General features: G+C 46.0%; 1 protein-coding gene across 1 annotated transcript in view; it reads left to right on the top strand.

Annotated features, from left to right (window-relative positions):
- The window catches only part of TBC1D1 (TBC1 domain family member 1), a 219821-nt gene that overhangs the window by 164676 nt on the left and 34780 nt on the right, over window positions 1–20365 (top strand). Inside the window, exon 15 of the mRNA XM_081813168.1 lies at window positions 15439–15624. Coding sequence (XP_081669294.1) covers window positions 15439–15624 — 186 coding nt within the window. The remainder of the gene's footprint in view (window positions 1–15438; window positions 15625–20365) is intronic.

Genomic DNA, 20365 nt, shown 5'->3' with positions numbered 1-20365 from the left:
GTACCTAGAAGTGGAATTGCTGGATCACATGGTGATTCTGTTTTTAATTTGGGGGGAGGGGAGCTGCCATACTGTTTCCCACAGCAGCCGCACCATTTTACATTCCTACCAACAGTGCACAAGGGTTCCGGTATCTCCGGATCCTCACCGATAATTGTTTTCTGGGGTTCTTTTGACATGTCCATCCTAATGAGTACAAGGTGATACCTCATTGTGGTTTTGATTTGCATTCCTTTAATGAATACTGGTGTTGAGCATCTTTTCATATTCTTATTGGCCACTTGTGTATCATCTTTGGAGAAATGTCTTTTTTCAAGTCGTTTGCCTACTTTGTAATTGAGTTATTTGTTCTTTTGGTGTTGTTGAGTTGAAGAGTATGGATCTTTAAGTCAGAATGGGCCTGGGCTTAAGGCCTGGCTCCTCCCTGGATGAGCTGTTGACCGAGGGCAGTTGCCAGAGTCCTCCGCTTTCACATGGGCATGATAACAGCACCACCTCGTGGAGTTAGGGATGTTAGGATTGCTAGCGAGGAAGCACCCGAGAGACGGGCGCTACATCAGAGTGTAGACAGTCTGTTCCTTCTGGGGTTTGGAAGGCACTAAAACCAGCTGCCTTCTCAGTCTCCACCACAAATGGCAGCCATCCTTTAATTCCATCCCCCACCACCCTCCCTTTTATTATCACTGGACTTTCAGGACAAGCAAAGGGATGTACTTGGGCCATCAGAGACTCTGCGGCACATGGAGGACACTCACATTGCTAGAAAGTGCCTCTCTGAGCCTCCTGGATAGCGTGCAGGTGGTTCACACTACGGTTTCAGCTTGTTGGCAAAGGGCATGTCATGGCTCGAAGTCAGAGCCAGAGAAGACGTGGGTCCTGCTCCTGCGCCGTCCCAGGTGCACGCCCGTGGCGACACGCCCCGCCTCGCCCAGCCGCCGTGTGCTCTGGATTCAGAGGGCGAAAAGCCACGCGTGGGTCGAGAGTGCTGACAGATGCAGGGGACTGCTCTCCCTTCAAACTCCCTCGATGGGGAGAGACAAAAGACCAGAATCATTGCAAAGAAATGTCATAGATGTTGCGCTCTTTAAAATCATCCCAGCAGAAGGTCAGACGACGTGCAGCTTTCCAGATGTCCAGAGGTTGACCAGTGCAGTGAGCTGAGACCTGGCCGGCTAAACACACGGTCCCCAGGCTCTGGAGGGTCAACTCCCGCCGTGTTGACCTTCCTTGAAATTTAAGGTGCCGCTTTTGGGCTGTGTGCACAGTACTTGTTTTTTTGTGTTGTGCCAGGATGTTTAGAAAGTGTTCGTCCTTTGGAATGGAGCTATGCTAAGTCTTTACCAAACGACTTTGTTCTATCAGAGTGGCTAGTTCCTTGCATTTGTTTTGTCCCCTGCACTCACGTAACACCTCTCCCTTCTGAGGAACTGCAAACGGAAGCTCAGGGTTCTGGGAGGCGCCATGTTCAATTACAGTCAGTAGAGACTTTCAGAAGGAAATGTTACTTCTTTCTTGAGTTTTTTTGGGTGACGCAAGCTCTGGTAATGTTTAAAGAATTTGCTTACTACCAATACAGTCTTCAGAGAATATTCGAGCTTGACGCGTCCGCTTTAACTCATAAACCCAATTGTGTGAGGTCTGTTAGGGTTTTGAATGAACATCAGAGTGCTGACTTTTAAGGGATGGAAGCCACCTTGATGATCACGCTGTTGGTTTCTATTTTCTCATTGAGGACAAAGCCTGAAATTTTACACAGCTAAAACCCAGGCCTCCCAACTGCTGAGCAGGCATGGTTACCTAAAAAGAGTGCTGCTCTCCGAGTTGGCTTCCTTCAGGATATGGGCCCTTATAAGGAAGGCAGTGAGGCTGGGCTTTTCCAGGTGGAAAGGTCACATTTCCACATATAGCCCATTGAACACTGTGTCGAGTCAGAGGAAGAACCGGGGTTGCTCTTGTCACCTTCTTGTTTCACAGTGTGGACTTCCCCATCCCCTCTCCCCAGTGAAGCCCAAAAGTATTTCCTAACTTTTAAGTCATGGGCTTCCTCTCATGCAGTCTGACCTTAGATGGTATCCAGATAAGCATTGTGTAATGGGATGGGTGGGGTTCGCGTTTTTAGCCACAGATGGTAAGAGGAGGAGGGGGTGGAGGGAGGCCGGCGGAGTTTCTAGCTGGGGCTTCTAGCATCCATCCTCATCAGCCCTCAAGTCCAAGTCCTCACCGCAGGACTGTCATGCCAGCAGAACCCCATCGAGGTTTCCTAGCTGCCCGGGCAGGTCACCAGTGTGTGCCATTGCCATTGGGACCTTTCCTTCCTCCCTCCTGCTTTGGATTTTTTTGGGGGGGGGTGGGGGGGTGGGGTCATGGTTTTCTTCCTTATATTCCCCACCATCCCCTTTCCTGAGCCCCTTATAATGACAGGGCTCCCCGTTCCCACAAATTCCCACCGAAGGCCTCCCCAGCTCTTCTCTGGCACCTGAGAAGGGCACATCACAGCCCCCTATTATAGATTATTTGTAGTTGAGTAGTTCCAAATACTCCTCTGGAGGCGAGTCCTAAGTGTGCCCAGGTCACCTGCCCCTTTCCGTAGGGCTAGGGTCACGATCCCACTGCGTCGTGCTCCCGCTTGGCCTGCCTCACGTGCTTCCGATGCGCACGTCCTGTTGTGGTGCTTCCAGTTGGGGGGTCACAGACCTGGGAGAGACAGTGCAGTGCGAACAAAAACCCAGAACTCTGTTCAGACCCCTCCAGATGGAAGTACGGTTCTACATGCAGTGAAGATCCAAGAAAAGACCAGAGGGAAATATGTGGAAATGTTAAAAGAACTTATCTTTGGAAGGTGGGATTATAGTAACTTTCTTCTTCCTCTTCTTCTTTATATATATACATATATATATATGTGTGTGTATATATATATATATATATATATATACACACACATACACATTTCCGCCCCCCCCCCCGTGTTTCCAGTTGCCCTGCACTGAGTGAACATACTTTTTTTTCCAGGGGGGTGGGGGGAAGCCCAGTCAGGGCACCTAAGACCCCTGGACGCCTGGGCCAGAAGGGTAAAGGGGGCTCTTCTTCTTGAAAATCACCATCTGTGCCACTGTTTCCCATTTTACCAGTCACGGAAGATTGGCCCCCCCATGGCCGAGGCCCTGACTGCGTGGAGCTCGCTCTCCTTCCACACGCACTGCCCCCTCCCCCTCCTTCCTGTTCCTAGGCTGCCCCTCAGGCCCATCTCTCAGATGTCCGTGGCTGCAGCAGCTTTTCCTCTGCTCTCCGCGTGGTTCTTTCTATGCATAACTCAGTCTTTATCTAACATCACCAGGACCCACCGATAGTTTTTAACGGAAGTCTGAAATCTGCGTACAAGATAGAATCCCTACCCCTGACGCAAGGAGAGCGCCTTACTGTGTTCTTTAACATATAAATATTCTGAGCGCACAGCTCTGTGCAAAGCACTGTTGGAAGAACTGGGTTGAAAGTGGATTTATGCTGGATAAAGGAGTGTGCAGGTGTGGTAGGAGAGACAAGCAACCAGTACCCAGGGAGAAAAAGAGGAGAAGGGCTGGGTGCAGCTAGAGCGGAGTTCAAGGTTCTGAATTGGAAAGCTGCCCTCTGAGGGGGTGGGGGGGTTGTCATTGCCTCACAGTGATGACGTTAATGATTTGGGGTTTACAACGTTGTCAGGATAAAATGATCCTTTTCCACACCAAGCTTAATTAATATTATTTATTAAATACACTACATCTACCTGTTTATCTTATAAATGTCTGTGTGGCAGAAACTAGATCTTGACTTTTGGTTCTTTCACAAAACTTGAATGTTTTTTCACCCTGAATGTACCATTGACCCTTGACCAATACGGGGTCGAAATGTACAGATCCACTTCTACACGGATTTTTTTTTTTTTCCAACAAATACAGTAGAGGACTATAAATGTATTTTTTCTTCCTTAAGATTTTCTTAACACTTTCTTTTCCCTACTTTTGCTGTGAGAATACAGTATATAATTCATAAAATATGTGTTAAATCGACTATTGACATTATCAGTAAGGCTTCTGGTCAACAGTAGGCTGTTGGTCATTGAGTTTTGAGGGAGTCAGAGTTCTTTGTGGATTTTCAGTGGCGTGGGGGTCGTGCCCCAGCCCCTGTGTTGTTCAAGGGTCCATTGTATTTTCTCTGATTTTATATCAACAGATTGTGTTTGACTCATGTCTTGAGGTTGCAGAGTTGTCCTGTTCTCTTTTTCTTCATCATCTTACGGGTGTTCAAGTGATTTTCATTGGAAGTTGGGCTTCTCATGGGAGCCCTGGTTTAAGTGCCTGGATAGTGCTCTTGAACAGGCGGGGTTGGAAGTACATTCGAAATCCGCTTCCTGCAGCGGGGGGAAAGTCAGGTTGTCCTGCACTGACAAGCAGGTGTTGAGGAAGGTAGACCAGATGACAGTCCACTTCTAAGCCCTCTCCCAGGACCTGGTTGATAAAAGATGCCCCAAGATAAAATGTTTAAGATGTCCCATGGCAGCACAAGTCAGTTGCCACACTCACGTCGATAGCAAGTACCGTGGATTGAAGGAAGGGTGGCTCTGAGCTGGAATACTATGGACCTTTGCTCAAGCAGCTCCTTCTTTCTGGCCTCCAGGTCTCCTTTCCCCCTGCAAAAAAAAGTTCTGAATTTTGCCAGTCCATCAAGACTCAAAACACCATCCTGTTCCTTCTGGTCATAAAAAAACCTTGTTACCTATACTCTTAAAACTTTTTTCTTAGCTACTGACAACTCTTCTTATTTTTTTTTATTTTTTTAAAGATTTTATTTATTTATTTGAGAGAGAGAATGAGAGACAGAGAGCATGAGAGGGAAGAGGGTCAGAGGGAGAAGCAGACTCCCCACTGAGCAGGGAGCCTGATGTGGGACTCGATCCCGGGACTCCAGGATCATGTCCTGAGCCGAAGGCAGTCGCTTAACCAACTGAGCCACCCAGGCGCCCATGACAACTCTTTTTAAAGGAAAGTTTTTAGAGGCCCTAAAACCCATGAAATCCAGTTGCTCTGCTGAAACGGAGAAAAGGAGTAGTTTCGAACCATATTTGCTCATGCTATGGATTGAGTGTGTCCCCTGAAAATTCACATGTTGAAGCCCCAGTACTTAATGTGTTGGTGTTTAGAGGTGGGGCCTTTGGGAGGTAGCTAGGTTTAGATGAGCCCATGCATGTGGGTCAAGCCTCCATGATGGGATCAATGCCTTATAACTAAGAGGAGGAGACCAGAGCACGCGCTCTCTCTCTCTGCCACATGAGAGCACAACAAGAAGGAGGCAAGCCAGGAAAGGGGCCTTCCCCAAGAACCTGACCATGCTGGCACTCTGAATTTGAACTTTCAGCCTCCAGAACAGTGAGAAATAAATGTTGTTGTAGCCCTTTGGTCTGTGGTATGTTGTTACAGCCGTCCGAGCTCAGGCAGCTCTGTCCCCCACCGCTCCCCTGGACCCTGCGTGGACTTTGCCGTCACCTTCATGGGGTATAGTTTGAAAGCCGACATTCCGTGATGCAGTCCCTTACTCGTACCAGGTTTAACTTGGACCCTCAGTGCCCTTTGCTGTGGTCAGGGGGGATTTGAGGGTGAGGATGTTGCTTTCCTCCCCAGGCTTCTAGTCGGAGGAGATGCAGAAAGCCCCCCTGAGACTGAGCACACCTTCCTTGCAGGGTGTGGGGCAGGGCCTGTCCTCCTTGGAGGGGTTCACATGGGGGAAGTGCCGGAAGCCGTGCTGTAAACAGATGAGCTGCTTTTCTGCAGATGGTCAAATTTCACGAACTGAGAAATCGTGATCTTAGCTTTTAGTAGTATATTTTTCTGTTTCTGTTGGGTGACTCATTGGTCTGTGTTCCTATTTATGTTCATATCTGGAAGTTTTCTGGAAGGAAATTTATTATCAGTCTAATAGTGTGGGTAGTTGACCTGGGTCAGCAGGGAGGGATGACTTTCTGAATGCATTTCTTGAGAAAATGGTATTAATTTTATTTCAAACAGTTGCCTTTGACGAAGATTAAAATGAGATTTGGCTGGTGTTTGACAATCAAGATATGTTGTATTTTAAATTTTTATTAATGATCAGGTTATCTGTAACGGATGGAGTCCTTAATTAACTTGAAATAATTTATTTAAAAGGTAACTCCATTTTCTAGTGTTGGATAATGTGAAACCACCAATTAAGGTAAATCTACAACCTAAAGTAAGTGGCCGAAAAAATGCTGACTGCCAGAGGCCAGGGATTCTTGAACTTCAGTGTGCATAGAATTCCAGATGTTAAAACCCCGGTCCCCGGGTCCCACCCGAGTCTGTGAGCCAGTGGGTCTAAGGCGCCAAGACAGACATTCTGCCAAACAAGCGGAGGATACGGATGCTGCTGGTCTGGAGCTGCTCCCGTGGGCGGAACTCACGGCCTGGGTTCTGGGGATGGTGACCCCCAGTGCTTTTGTGAGGAAGGGGTCAGGGAACCCTTGTCCTCCGTGCCCATAGTGAAGTCCAAGCAGGGTGGGCTTGACCAGCAGCTGTCGTCGGGAGAGTTACCAATGTAAATGGGGAACGTAGGATGGCCTTTTGAAATCTCCATGTGGACGAGATCAGAGGGCTAAGTGTGGGCAACAGGGTAACTTCTCTGAAACAGAACCTGATGGCTTGTCATTTTTTCACTTCTTCGCTAGAGCTCATGTCAGGATGGCTTGCTTGCTAGCATAGGAGGCCCTTCACTGTTCACCCTGACTCATTTCTTACTGTGTGCAGGTACTCCCCCACCTCAGCATGCACAGTTTCCCAGGGTCATGCGGAGCTCCTCGAAATTCCCAAATTCATCATGACGTTTTCATTCCTGAGCTTCTCATGGAGTGACCTTCCCTCTCGGGCAGTCGTCCTGCCTAATCATGTGTCCAGCACTGTCCCTGCCCCACCCCCATGCCAGGCTCAGATTAGGCTCGTCTCTCCTGCACTTCGGCCACCCTCTGTGGGCTCTTCTCCTGCCGCTTCTCACACCCACTGTCGGTGGCTTCCTCTGCTCTCTCCTTGTGGACCGAGGGGGGTTTCATTTCATTGTTCTTGGGGTAAATTAAATGATGGGTCACCGGGGTGATTAATACGTTCTCTGTAGTATTTTTCTTATAAAGCTTCTTGTATAAAGTTCTATGTACACGTATCAGGCATCTGTATATTCACATATAGATGTATAACGTTCATATACAGTTTTTAAATAGTTTTTGCCCAGTTTAGGAATAAAACTGTGGAAAAGAGCTGAGCCTGTTGCTTGGGCCAGAACTGAGTGCCACACAAGGGCCTTGCTTGTGTCTCCTCCTGCATGTTTGTCCTTGTCCCCCCGTCTAGACTGTCCCTCTTTTACTCCTTTCCCTTCTGCTTCGTTTTTCCCCAAGATGCTCCAGGCTGCTTGATCTTCTGCTTCTCCGAGCTCCTCTTGACTTGATTGTGCTCAGGGCAGTGGTCTTTGGCCCCAGGGATGACATTCTCAGAATCCTGGAGGCTCGGTTGAGGTTTGCCAGGGTGCTGGGGCAGCATCGAGGGGGTGCTGCAGGCTCTGACGGGGCAGGGGATGGCGAGAGGAGTCTCTCCAGAGGCTGTGGCCTTGGCGCTGAGCTTTGAAGGAGGAGGACATCAGCCAGACAAAGGCTAAAAGGGCATCTCCGCTATTGTGAGGGTGACCGTCCCTCTCCCGTGCTTCCAGGCCTGTCGTGACCACAAGTCCTGGACACGCTAAGGCAGTGACCAGGGGCTCCTGTTGTTGGGGAGAGCCCCTGGGAAGAGTAAGCGTCTGTCTCCCCAGTGTTCTTCGGTAAACCGGGTTTCTTCTTTCTCCCCAGCCCTAGTCTGATTGTGGAGAAGTCTAAGCAGCACAAGGATCTAGCCAGGTTTGGAATAAAATAGATACTGATGATAATAGGAATTCAGTACTTATCCCTGGCCATGTACGATTTTATGTGTTCATAAGGATTTTTCATTTAATCTCTGCAACAGAGCTGGGGGAGATGGAGGCCGTTATTGTCTGGGATTTGTGGATGAGGGAACTGAGGCACGGAGAGTCAGGGGGCTGATTTTCCTGGGGGTGAGTGTCAGCACTAGTTCGTTTCCGTCACGCTGAGCACCCGGAGTCCAAGTGCTAGTTTGGTGTCTCTGGCTGTGCCGTTGGGGGATAAAAACAGTCCTTGCTTATCGGGTGGTTGTGAGCATGAAGTCAGTGGGGACTTGGAAGCTACACGGCCTGGCACATACATAGGCAGTGGTCCAAAAAATGTGAGTTTGGACCTCTCTGAGCCTCAGTTTCCTCCTCTGGGAAGGGAAGGGGTTGAGCTAAGTCACCTTCTGGTGCCCTTTTCAGCCCTGGATCCCTATGTTCCTGTGAGTGCTGACCGTTTCCCCCACAGTCCAGAAGAAGGAACGGAGCGTGAGCAAGGGGTGTCTGACGCGGTCGGCACACAGTGGCTGTTGGCGGGATGTCCTTGGACACCTCCTCACACATACACAGCCTGCTGGCACTCACCAGGGGCCTTTTGTGCAGCTCGAGGTGCTTTTCCACCCTGAGGTGTCCTAGAAAGTCCCAGGGACCACAGTTTGAAATCCAGTGTTCTGTACAGGGTTAATAGGAGAGAGCAAACTATGACAGAGCTCAGTGTTTTATATTCCAACAGACTGAATATATGTTCCTCTTTATAGTTTTATTGACTTTAATCAAGAAACAAGAGCCCTGACCTTCAGCCCTCTTGAAAAGTACAGTATCATTCCCCTTGCAGATGCAAAAACAAATGCTATTTATTTCAAAGGATAATTTTATCTCCTGCATTAAATATAAAAATTCATCTGCAGCATTTTCTTGGTTCTTTTCAAGCTTTATGTAGGCCTTAACTTTCGTAGCCTCCACCACCAGGAAACCAAATTCTGGGTGCTGCATGCCTCTGCTCTCAGAGCTCAGCCCGGAAGGGGGCAGCTGGGGGCATGGTGGGCTGACCGGAGCCCCCAGGAGCGCCGCCTGACCGCCTTGCCTTTAGTCCTGGTCCATCTGCCTGGCTGTCTGCCCTGGACTGCCCACCACCACGCCGCCTTCACTCCTTTGCTGCTGCTCCTCGGAGCTGTCCTCACAACCTCTGAACAGGGGCTTTTGGCTTCTGTGACTCCAAGTCGTCTTCATGGAGCCTTGGAGACTCCCCTCCAAATAGCTAATTTGGAAGGATATAGAGAGAGAGTCCTGCGAGACCCTTGCTTCTGTTTTTCGTTTCTGCATACCTTGGCTGCCGCTTTTTAATAAAATGTGTGTGCCTAGCTCCCCAGCACGTGTCCTCTCCTCCCCCTGCACCCCATCTCAGGCAGAGCTAGGCTCGTGCTCCTGTCTTCATAGCCCCCGCCCTGCCCAGCGCCTTCTCATGTGGTTTTATAATAGCCCTCCGTTTGATCCACTAAGCTCTGCATTCCCCTACAGCCGTGGTCTCTTTCCAGCGCTAAAGAACACATAAATGGAATACCTTTTCCTTAAAAACTGTAAAAACCTCAAATCTTCTGTGATTCCCATTTCCTCACCCATTAATACATAAATTAATCATTCGGCACTTTCTGTAATCTGGGCTCAACCATTCTTGTTTTCACATACACACCTACATCTGCTCATTGGCTGAAACGGGTCACTGGATGAGGAACTGTCACCTGGACACCTTGTTTTCATAGCCACATTTACGAGAAATTTCCACCTTTGTGACTTTGCCATGTCCTCCAAAAGCTACCACCGCTTCCAAAAACCTGGTCCTGATGATGGTGATAAGAAGAACGACAGCTGTCGGTTTATTGAATGCTTGCTATGTGCTAGGCTTGTGTTTCCGCACGTTTACTCCTTAACCACACACACCAGTCCACAGAGCATAGACACTGTTAGGCAGATGAGGGAATGGGTGTAAAGCGTCAGACCACACATGTTTGCGTTTGAGTGGCTAGGTTAGTAGTGGAGCTGGGATTTGACCCCGGACGTGTGACCCCAGGGCTCATGCTCTTGACCTGACAGACAGGAGAGTCTCATTTTCTTTGCTAAATTTCTAGAACACTTTCTTTGTACTTCCTAGCAGCCATGTACTTCTCCCAATCACCCTGTTGAAATTTGAGGGATTGTGTCCTAGTCATATTTGGAGTTCTAGCAGGCATGTGGCAAAAACTTAAAAATATTTCTTTTTTGGGGGCACCTGGGTGGCTCAGTCGTTAAGTGTCTGCCTTTGGCTCAGGTCATGATCCCAGGGTGCTGGGATCGAGCCCCGCATCGGGCTCCCTGCTCGGCGGGAAGCCTGCTTCTCTCTCTCCCACTTACCCTGCTTGTGTTATCTCTCTGGCTGTCTCTCCCTGTCAAATAAATAAATAAAATCTTAAAAAAAAAAAAAAAAATTTCTTTTTACCAAATGTTATTTAAAAAAAAAAAATTCTGTTTCCCTGTGGCTGGACCATTCTATAATGCAACTGTAGAAAATAACAAGGTTCTTTTGTTATTGTTGTTGTTGTTATTATTTTCCAAAGAAGACACGGTAGGCTGTAGAGCAGTTTCGGGTAAATGAATCCTTTTGTTCGGTGACTGTTCCGTGTGTATCTGCTGTTTCCCTGGCACGACATTCTGTCGCAGGAGAGGTAAAGTTGTTCGTGCTCTGTAAACAGTTTGACAGCATTCATAGAGGACTGCCTTTTCCTTTCTTAAGTCTACACGGTTATTTTACTCTGGTTTTTAAGAAATTGTCTTCAGTTGTTGGTAACAACAGATGCTGCAGACGTTAATCCCTGTTGTTAACTTTTCTCCAGAGGCTTATTGTTCAGTTTTAATTCTCATTTCCAAAGTCTATTCATGTTGCTAAAGCAGAGGTTTCAGAATAGCAGGAATCTTAAACATTGCTCTTTTGGCATGGGAGATCAAGATTTTTGAGATGGAGAGAGTTATAAAAATGCTCTGCTGTGGGATAACAGAAAACCCAGAATGTTGAAGAAGGGCCTATCTCTTCATGTTCCTCCCGGAGCGCCCCTCTCTTACAAGGCACTTAATGTGTGACTCAGTGTCAGGTCTCTACAAGGAGGAGAATAGCAGTTCAAACCTGATAGCAGTGTCTCGTGAAAGTACCAGCCAGCAGCCCCGTATTCCGTACTTTTCAGTCAGCACGGGACAGCTGGGAGACCATGTGCACGCGTGTCCCTTTCCTCTGCCCTGTCACAGCGTCGGCCGTGTTCCTACCGATGGTGCGGAGTCATGCTCTTCCCCGCACACCTGTGTGCGGGGGGGGGGGGAGAGAAGGAGAAGAATGTAGCAGCACAGTCTCAGGATATTTGGCAGCTAAAGTATTGACGCACCAGCCTAGATCCTATTTATGACCCTGTTGAGAATGTCCCAGCAAGGATTGTCTCGCAGGACCCCTGACTTGTGGCTGGCTTTGAAGTTCTCAGAACCCATTGAAACCGACGGTTTCTGAAAGGCTCTGTTGTAATTAAGCATGCTTCATCTTGTCATTATAGGGCATGTCCGGATAGTAAAGTCTCATCCTAGGCTAGCGTGTTATTGCGGCCCTTTGGTTTCGGGGTCCTGCAGATGTAGAAGTATGTCTGTCTGTCAGTGCCTGTCGGCTCCACAGTTGGGGCAGTCAGAGGGGAATATCATTTCTCACATTTTGCGCCGAGGGACTGGAACCCCAAAAGTGTACGTGTCTACAGAGGTTTACAAAGAGGGACCGCCAAGCTGGCCTGGGGGTGGAGGGACCCCTAGCCCAGTTCCTCCCGGCTCTCCCCATCAGTCTCTGTGTGGCAGCCTCTCAGCAAGAGTATTGGTCCAGGAAGGAAGCCAGATCCCCAGTGTTGTTCTAAAGAATGTTAGAAACAAAAGAATGTTAGAAACATCAAAGGAGCCTCTCTTAGACCACCTAGCATGTCACATCCCAGGTATATAAGGGACGCAATAAATACTGATGTAAATGGCTTAGGAATGATCCAAGTTAAAATAATGCACACATTTATTATTAGAATAAGGTTCTCAGCTGCCAGTTGACCAACATCTTCATATTATCCTCTCCCTGGCCCTGCCACTCCACTCAGCCCCATGCTGTTGAGTACACGTCTCACAAGACTGTACCCCAGGCACTCCGTACCCCAGGCATGTGTCCATGAAAGAGGGCCACCCTCGGCCCAAACTTGCGTCTTTTTGCATTGATAAGAAAACAGCCCACTTGGATTCATTTAGCCAGGCCAGATTTAGAACAAACCGACAGTTAACTATCGGTCTTTTGTAAGTCACTAAACTACTTTATGACTAGGCTGCCCCACGGCAAGGCCGTCTCCCCGCCGACCCTTGTGAATCCTTCAGCATGAAATGAAGCAGAACTTGAATCACCACCGCAGTGTCCAGCAGAGTTTCAACAGCCAAGATGGTAAAAGAGGGAAGAGCTCAGATAGAAGACTCTAGGCTGCAGAATAAGATTGAATGAGAATACTAACTAAAATGCCTTCTGAAAAAAAGGGTAAACTTCAGCTGTATCATATTCAGTACCAACTAATGCTAAGTACACAAGTTTGGGGGGGATCGGTTTGTCTTCTAAGTGTTTTGCAGAACATTTTGCAATCTTTGATATAAATCGGAACAGATTTGCATTACTTTTCTTCAGTTGGTTCTAAAAATTACGTTTATTGTCACAAATTTAGGAAATACAAAAAAGAGCAGGAAGCACATGCAAACCTAGCACCCACCTATCTCTCTTCTTCAGCAGGATCTGCCCAGCACCTGCTAGGTGCAGACACTGTGCCGGGTGCTAGGTGAACCCTCACTGACAAGGTGGCCTGTCTGGCCTTCTTAGAGCTTACAATTGAGTGGATACATTTCTAAGTGTTTCCTTCCAGTGTTTTTTTCTGTGCCGTTAAGGACTATGTAATAGCAACCAATAAGAAGCTAGTACTCACTGTGTTCTTACTGTGTGTTCGACCCCGTTTCAGGTAGTTTATAAGATATGAATTAACTCAATCCCTGTAACACTTCTTTAAAAAAAAAAAAAAGATTTTATTTATTTTAGAGAGCGAGAGGGAGAGCGCATGCAAGCAGGGGAAGGGAGAGGGACAAGCAGACTCCACACAGAGCACAGATCTCTCTACCCTGAGATCATGACCTGACCTGAAATTAAGAGTTGACGCTTAACCTCCTGAGCCACCCGGGTACCCCAGTCCCTGTAACACTTCTGTGAGGGAGGTGCTGTTATTCCTGCTTGACAGATTGGGAAACTGAGGCATTAAGGGGTTAAGCAATTTGCTGAAGGTCACAAAATCAAAAAATGCATAGTCTTAATTAAAACCCAGACAGCCTGGCTCCAGAGCCTGACCTTTTAGTCACTGAATGGTCCTGCTCTTCATAATAATTTTAAGGTTGAGATCCTACCATACAACAATTGTGATTCCTGCTTTTATACTGACCATTACACATGAGCATCCTCCTATAACGTGCATAAAAACTACCCCCAAAAGAAGAATTTTAATTTATTCCTTCATTTAATAGGATCATAATGAAATAGACATAGATAGAAATGTGATGATAAGCATTTAAATGCTTACAGACATCACAAAGCATTCTTAATGCTTATCATAATTTTTTTTAATCCAGTAACTTTAATAGGAGTTAAGATGGGCAAGTCACTTTAGAAAATGAAACTTGTAGCTTGTGTTTGTAGCTTGTGTTTGATTTCATAGATTTCATAGCAGGAAATCAAACCCACTTTTAGATAATGAGCAGTCAATGCTGAAACTGTTCTGGAAATTAATTGTGGCATGGAATTTTGTTGGAACTGTACACTGGAAGAGATTGTATGTTGTGTTCTGAGTGGTTGTGAAATTCAGGTTGTCTGTCAAGGGCTTTTCACAGAATGTTAGGACCGTGATTTTACTTAGGTTCAGTTTAGAGAGAAATACCCAGGAATGCATTGCCTCAGATGGGGCCCACTCATATAAGAACTTTTTTTTTAATTATGTTCAATTAGCCAACATAGAAGTACATCATTAGTTTTTGATGTAATGTTCAGCGATTCATTAGTTGTGTATAACACCCAGTGCTCATTACAACATGTGCCCTCCTTAATACCCATCACCTGGTTACCCCATCCCACCATCCCCCTCCCTTCTGTAACCCTCAGTATGTTTCCTGGAGTCAAGAGTCTCTCATGGTTTGTCCCCCTCTCTGAATTCTTCCCATTCAGTTTTCCCTCCCTTCCCCTGTGGTCCTCCACTCTATTCCTTATGTTCCACATAGGAGTGAAACCATGTGATAATTGTCTTTCTCTGCTTGACTTATTTCACTTAGCATAATCCCCTCCAGTTCCATCCATGTTGATGCAGACAGTAGTTATTCATCCTTTCTGATGGCTGAATAATATTCCTTATGAGAACTTTTGCTGTTTGTAGCTAGTTTCAGAGTAAGCTGGTGGGATGTTCTTTCTGCTTGTCTGTAAGGTATTTGTGAGTTACAACAGCACTGTGTCCCAGCCACATGGGGTCTGCAGTTGAGAAAGGTACAAATTCATGAAATGTAAAGAGATTTCAACTAATAAATGGAAATTTTAAACTTGATGACATAGGAAACATTTGAATTACAGGGATATTGAGCAGAAAGCATGAACTTCCAAGTCAGGCAGACATTGGTTGGGATCCCACCACACCTGCTTATTCACTGTCCGACCTTGGGCAACTTCCTTTGCTTCTCTGAGCCTTAGTTTTCTCTTCAGGCTAATGCCTGTCTTCTGGAGTTGTCATCAGGATTAAATGAGTCTGTCTATATAAAACACCTGGCATGGTGCCCAGCACTTGGTAGAGGACCCATTAATGGTCACTGTTGTTATTGGCTATTAAATACACATTAATCTTCTTCCAGAATATCTAGCCTTATAACATGGTGGTTAAGCCAGTCTGCTTGGGTCCCCGATCCTGGTTCTACACTTCCTAGCTCTGTGACATTTGGCAGGTGTCAAATGTGCTTCAGTTTGCTTTTCTTTAAAACTGAATAGTTATAGTAGCTACATCTTAGGGTGGTTGAGTGTTAAACTAGTATCCATAAAGCCCTCAGAACAATCGGTACAGAGTGAGCACTCTGTGAATGTTTGCCATTACCAATAATACAGTCATTAACTCAGAAGAAAACAGGAATATTACACCTTTAAAAGTAGGTATCTTTGAACATTTCCTCAGCTCCTCCAACTTTCGCTTGCTATTTGATGTATAATTTGATGGTTGTGGCTCAGACCTAACTTATTTCAATGCATATTAAAACTTGAATTTTAAATCGGTGACACCATTTCATAAAATCTGAATGAACAGAAATTTTCTGATTTGACACTACGTTTAAATCTGTATTAAAAAAAAAAAATGACCATTCTGAAATGTCCTTTTCCATCCCCAGATTACTCAGAACTGGGAGAGCTTCCACCACGATCTCCTTTAGAACCAGTTTGTGAAGATGGACCCTTCGGCCCCGTCCCAGAGGAAAAGAAAAGGACATCTCGCGAGCTTCGAGAGTTATGGCAAAAGGCTATTTTACAACAGATACTGCTCCTCAGAATGGAGAAGGAAAATCAGAAGCTGCAAGGTTGGTTTGCCATTTTTTTAGAATGACAGGCCTGATAATTTATCTTGGCTCTGAAGTGAATCACATCAGACATAAGTATGCTCTCTTTAAAAAGAAAAACAAGATCCTCTAGCATACGTACATATGTGTATATATGAAATATGTTTATTTTTCGAAGTCGAGTTAATGCTTTTTACTTTCTGGAGAGTTCATGACAATCTCACCAACTATATTAAATTATTCCTATATGGTCATTTTTAGCATAACATGTAGAACTTCCAAGAGACAACCTTCAAATGTAAGCTTCAACCCTCTGAAGAGTGTTTTTTGTTTTGTTTTCTCTCCCTCTCCCTACTTTGCCCTCAGCCACAGTCTGTGCTTGGCTGGTAGGTATAAACTAATCCTACACAAATCACTTAAGTTCGTAACCTCACTCTGTGTGCATTTTTGGTGGGTGGCAGGTGATCTGAAGAAGACTAAGCTTTAGCGTTAGCAGAGTTCTACCTGAACTGATACCAAGGTTTTATATAGACAGACTCGTTTAATGCTGACAGCTCTGGAAGGCATATATTAGCCTGAAGAGGAAACTGAGGCTCAGACCAGTCAAGTTCTTGCCAGGGGTTATATCAGTATCAAAATAAGACATGAACTTTGCAAGTTTAGATTTTGTTCATTTCCTGTTTCTGTACTGTTGCTTGACCCAAAAAATATTATTTTCCTAGTAGCTCAGAAGCTAAGTGGGCGGTCTGATGGAAAGAACATGGGTCTAGGAGTATGGAGCGCTGGCTGGATGGGAAATCGTGGGCATTTTGATCAGGAAGTCAGACGTATCTTCCAGAGGGAGGCAGTTGAGTCGTGCTGCCATGGCCAGGGCAGTTGTAGAAGTAGAGTACCTTTCATTGAACTTACTTCTTGACTGCAGATCTTCATCTTTTATCTCAAGATCTGTATAGAGGTGAAGGTTATTAAGACACCAAGTCTGATGAATAAGGTTCATAGTCCAAAGAAGTGTGTCATCTTTGGTCAAAAACAAGAAGTCAGATGCAAAGTAATAAGACCTTTTGTTATGAAAGTAGCTTGGTGGCTGGAATGGGCCACTGACGGATACTGTGGGCTCCACCCCCACCCCCACCCCCACCCCCCGCCCTGTCCCCGGTTTTGAGGCAGACCGGTCATCCCCGGATGGTGCTGTGGGAGGGGTGCCGCGCAAGGGGATTTTACAGCACTGAATGCTAAGTTTTCTTCCAGCTCTGTTTTCCTGCTGTTTTCTTGTGTGTTCTTGAAGGCCATTCTGAAAGCAGATGTCTAAATAAATCTTTAAAAAACAAGTAAAAGCAGATGTTGGAAAGAGATTTGACCGTGATGACATCACCAAGTGCTAAATGAGCATGAGCTAAATGACGGCTCTGGAGCACAGCACTCATACTCGTGTCTATTGGTTGGGATTTTTGTTGAAAAGCGGAGAGGCAGTTATGTTCGTCGTGTAGGTCGTAAGTCCTAATACTTATCCTGGCCAGTCATCCTGGAAATGACAGCCATGGAAAATCAGGGCGTAGCTGTAACATGGGAATGGTGCTGGCTGGCTTCTTGGGATGTTAGGAGGCATCGTGACTGCATCGACGCGGCAAGATCAGTATGCCACAGAAGCGGAGCTTTTGTAAAGCTGTGTAAATGATGACCAGACAGAGAAGAATGAGCGTGGAAGAGTTCCGTCAGGCTCCCTGGAACACCTTGCCAGGTGTTGCATTGCGTTCACTAGCCCTTGCCAGCACCGTTCTGCTGCTTCCTCATTTCATCTGGCAGTGGTCAGTCCTGGCTGGTCTTCCGTTCTTGCTGTTTGAGTTAATTTCTCTTCTTAGCTCTCTAAAGTTCAACATGCATTTACCTTTGTGGTGAAAGCATAATAAGCTTCTTTAATATAATTTAGAAAGCATGGTTTCAGTGCATTACAGTACCTATATTGCTGAGAAGCTTAATCATCAATAAGAACCTGACCATGAATTGCCTAAAAAACATTTGGTAAGCTTTGTTGGTGTGGGATGGGCACAGAACTTTCTCATTAAATACAGAAACAAGGGGTACTTGGGTGGCTCAGTCAGCTGAGCATCTGACTCTTGGTTTTGGCTCAGGTCGTTGATCTCAGGGTTGTGGGATTGAGCCCCACTTCTGGCTCCACACTTGACGTGGAGTCTGCTTGGAACTCTCTCTTCTTCTCCCTCTGCCTCCCCCCCCGCCCCGTGCTCACTCTCTCTCACATAAATAAATCTTTAAATAAATACAGAAGCAAGATTAGACAAGAACCAACCGGGAGTGTACTGTGTACTAGAGAGACAGTCATTCTATTGCATTGGTTTTTTTTTTAGTTTTTTTTTATTTTCTTAAAGATTTTTTTTTTTTAAGGTTGTATTTTATTTATTTGAGAGAGAGAGCATGAGCGTGGGTGGGGGGAAGGGCAGAGGGAACGGGAGAAGCAAACTCCTCGCTGAGCAGGGAGCCTGACACGGGCTCGATCCCAGGACCCTGAGATCATGACCTGAGCCAAAGGCAGATGCTTAACTGACCCAGGCGCCCCAACTTATTTAATTTTAGGGAGAGAGCACACAAGCAGGAGGGGCAGGGAGAGGGAGAATCTCAAGCAAACTCTGTATTGAGTGTGGAGGGGCTCAGTCTCAGGACCCTGAGATCACAAACTGAGCCGATACCAAGAGTCGAACCTTTAACTGACTCTGCCACCCAGGTGCCACTTTTAGTTGCTTTTTAAAGGAAAGTTAAATTATATATGGGAGTGGTTGAAATTGATCAGGTGTTAAAGCTGAATTGCTTGCTGTTTGGGAAAGAAATTAGAAGGACATGTATGAGGAGGTTCTTCTATGCTTAAGTCTATTTCCTGGCTTTTGAATATGTGGGTTAAGTATCTGTTACTATTCCAGAACCACTGCATCTGAGAAAGAACCAAACCACATCATCTAAATCCACTTCACTCCATTGTAGGCAGTTGGAAGCTGAATTCTGATTTCCCCAGAGTTAAACAGCTAACTTCTCATGGTGCTGGGTCTAAAATGCATTTCCTGTCTCCCCAGCCAACAGTCTCCGCCGTGCCCCTCTGCAGGACCATTTTCCCCCTATTGTAAATGAAGATGCAGGCAGCCTAATGCAGGACAGGGTGTGGTTCAGTACAGCCATGGTTTGGGGTTAGCACAGTATTTCTTGTTGGACTGACTCATATCATTCAGAATTTCATACTTCATATTAAAGTTCATATTAAAGACACTATATCTGGGGGCACCTGGGTGGCTCAGTCGGTTAAGCCGCTGCCTTCGGCTCAGGTCATGATCCCGGGGTCCTGGGATCGAGCCCCGCGTCGGGCTCTGCTTCTCCCTCTCCCCCCGCCTGCCTCTCTGCCTACTTGTGCTCTCTTTCTCTGTCAAATAAATACATAAAATCTTAAAAAAAAAAAAATAAAGACACTATATCTGCATAGTGGTATAACAACACATTTGAATTTTGAATTTTAATGGAATCGTAACTGAAGGTATTTTTTTAAAGGCTTTTTTCCTATTGGCTATAAAAAAATAAAGATTGAGTAATTTTTCTAAAATCTGTACAGGTTTGGAGGTCATTTAATCATTGATGCTTCCAGCCTTTTAGCCTTTCCTTACTAAGTTTTTAAGAAATGGTGGCAGTTGGAAGAACATTTTATCTGTGAAGGCAGTTGCTAATAGTGCGGGATTGGGGATGGGCAGCTCCAGCCTACCCTGTGTAATGGGCATAAATTGGACCTGAAGATTATTAGTTCAAAGTCCAAGTTCACTCATACATCCATGGTAAATGGTAATATGTATTTTAGAGGACTCTTGCAGAGTTACCTTTGATCTCATGTAGTCCTGGTTGCCCTAGCCCCAGAAAGCGCAATCATGGGTTTGTAGACTCTTATTTAATAAACAGTTTGGTCTTATATCTAACGGCTTTGGCTGGGAGCCTTGACGTTTGTCACAAGTATGCACCAACTGCCTTGCCTGATAAGACATTTTGGAGGCTACGGATTTTAGGCAGCAGTGTTGGGATACTCACACAGCAGGATGGTGCTTGGGCCAACAGTGAAATACACGGACTAAGCCTTTTCAACTGAATCTTCTGGCTGGATGGTATTGCTCTGTTGATCTCAGAGCGGGTTCCTCATGTTGCTTGCTGGGCTCTTCAGTCAGTCCCAAAGGCTCACAGCAGAGCTCACTGCCAGAGAAACGTCCATTGGCACCGAGAGCCCAGTGCTACCTGCAATCTCTGTCCCCAGCAAAGCTAGTCCTGAACCCGATTTGTCACAGGGTTGTTTAGTGGGACCTTAGAAAACGTATTATCCAAAGTAAGAAGGAAGAGGATAAAGTGGTAGATGAAGAATCACAGGTGAGGCAGCCCCAGGCCCAGAGTCGCTTGACTACCCACCAGCTGGTGAATAACTTTGGGCAAGCCCTGTACCTTCTGTGAACTTCAGTGTCTGTGTCCATGAAATGAGAGCTGGACGAGGGAGCTAGGGAGCTCTGCAGCCATTTCAGCACCATCTTTTGGTGCATTTGTACCTGAAGGTGGTAATTGGGTCAGTTAAGTACATAATCCTTGCATCCAGTGAATCAGGTATTACCGTTAGGGGAGCATTAACCAGATTAACGGAGTTAGCCTTTGCTCAATTTCTAATATGGAAAAAGAAAATATTTTATTTCATGTTATCAGCACTTAATTAGTAAAGCAGTGTTTTATGCTTTTCCTT

This window comes from Leptonychotes weddellii, chromosome 2 (assembly GCF_054177405.1).
Source record: "Leptonychotes weddellii isolate Sample4059 chromosome 2, ASM5417740v2, whole genome shotgun sequence".
Taxonomy (NCBI): domain Eukaryota; kingdom Metazoa; phylum Chordata; class Mammalia; order Carnivora; family Phocidae; genus Leptonychotes; species Leptonychotes weddellii.
Note: the sequence above shows the minus strand (reverse complement) of the source record. Positions and strands in the feature narration are given on the sequence as shown.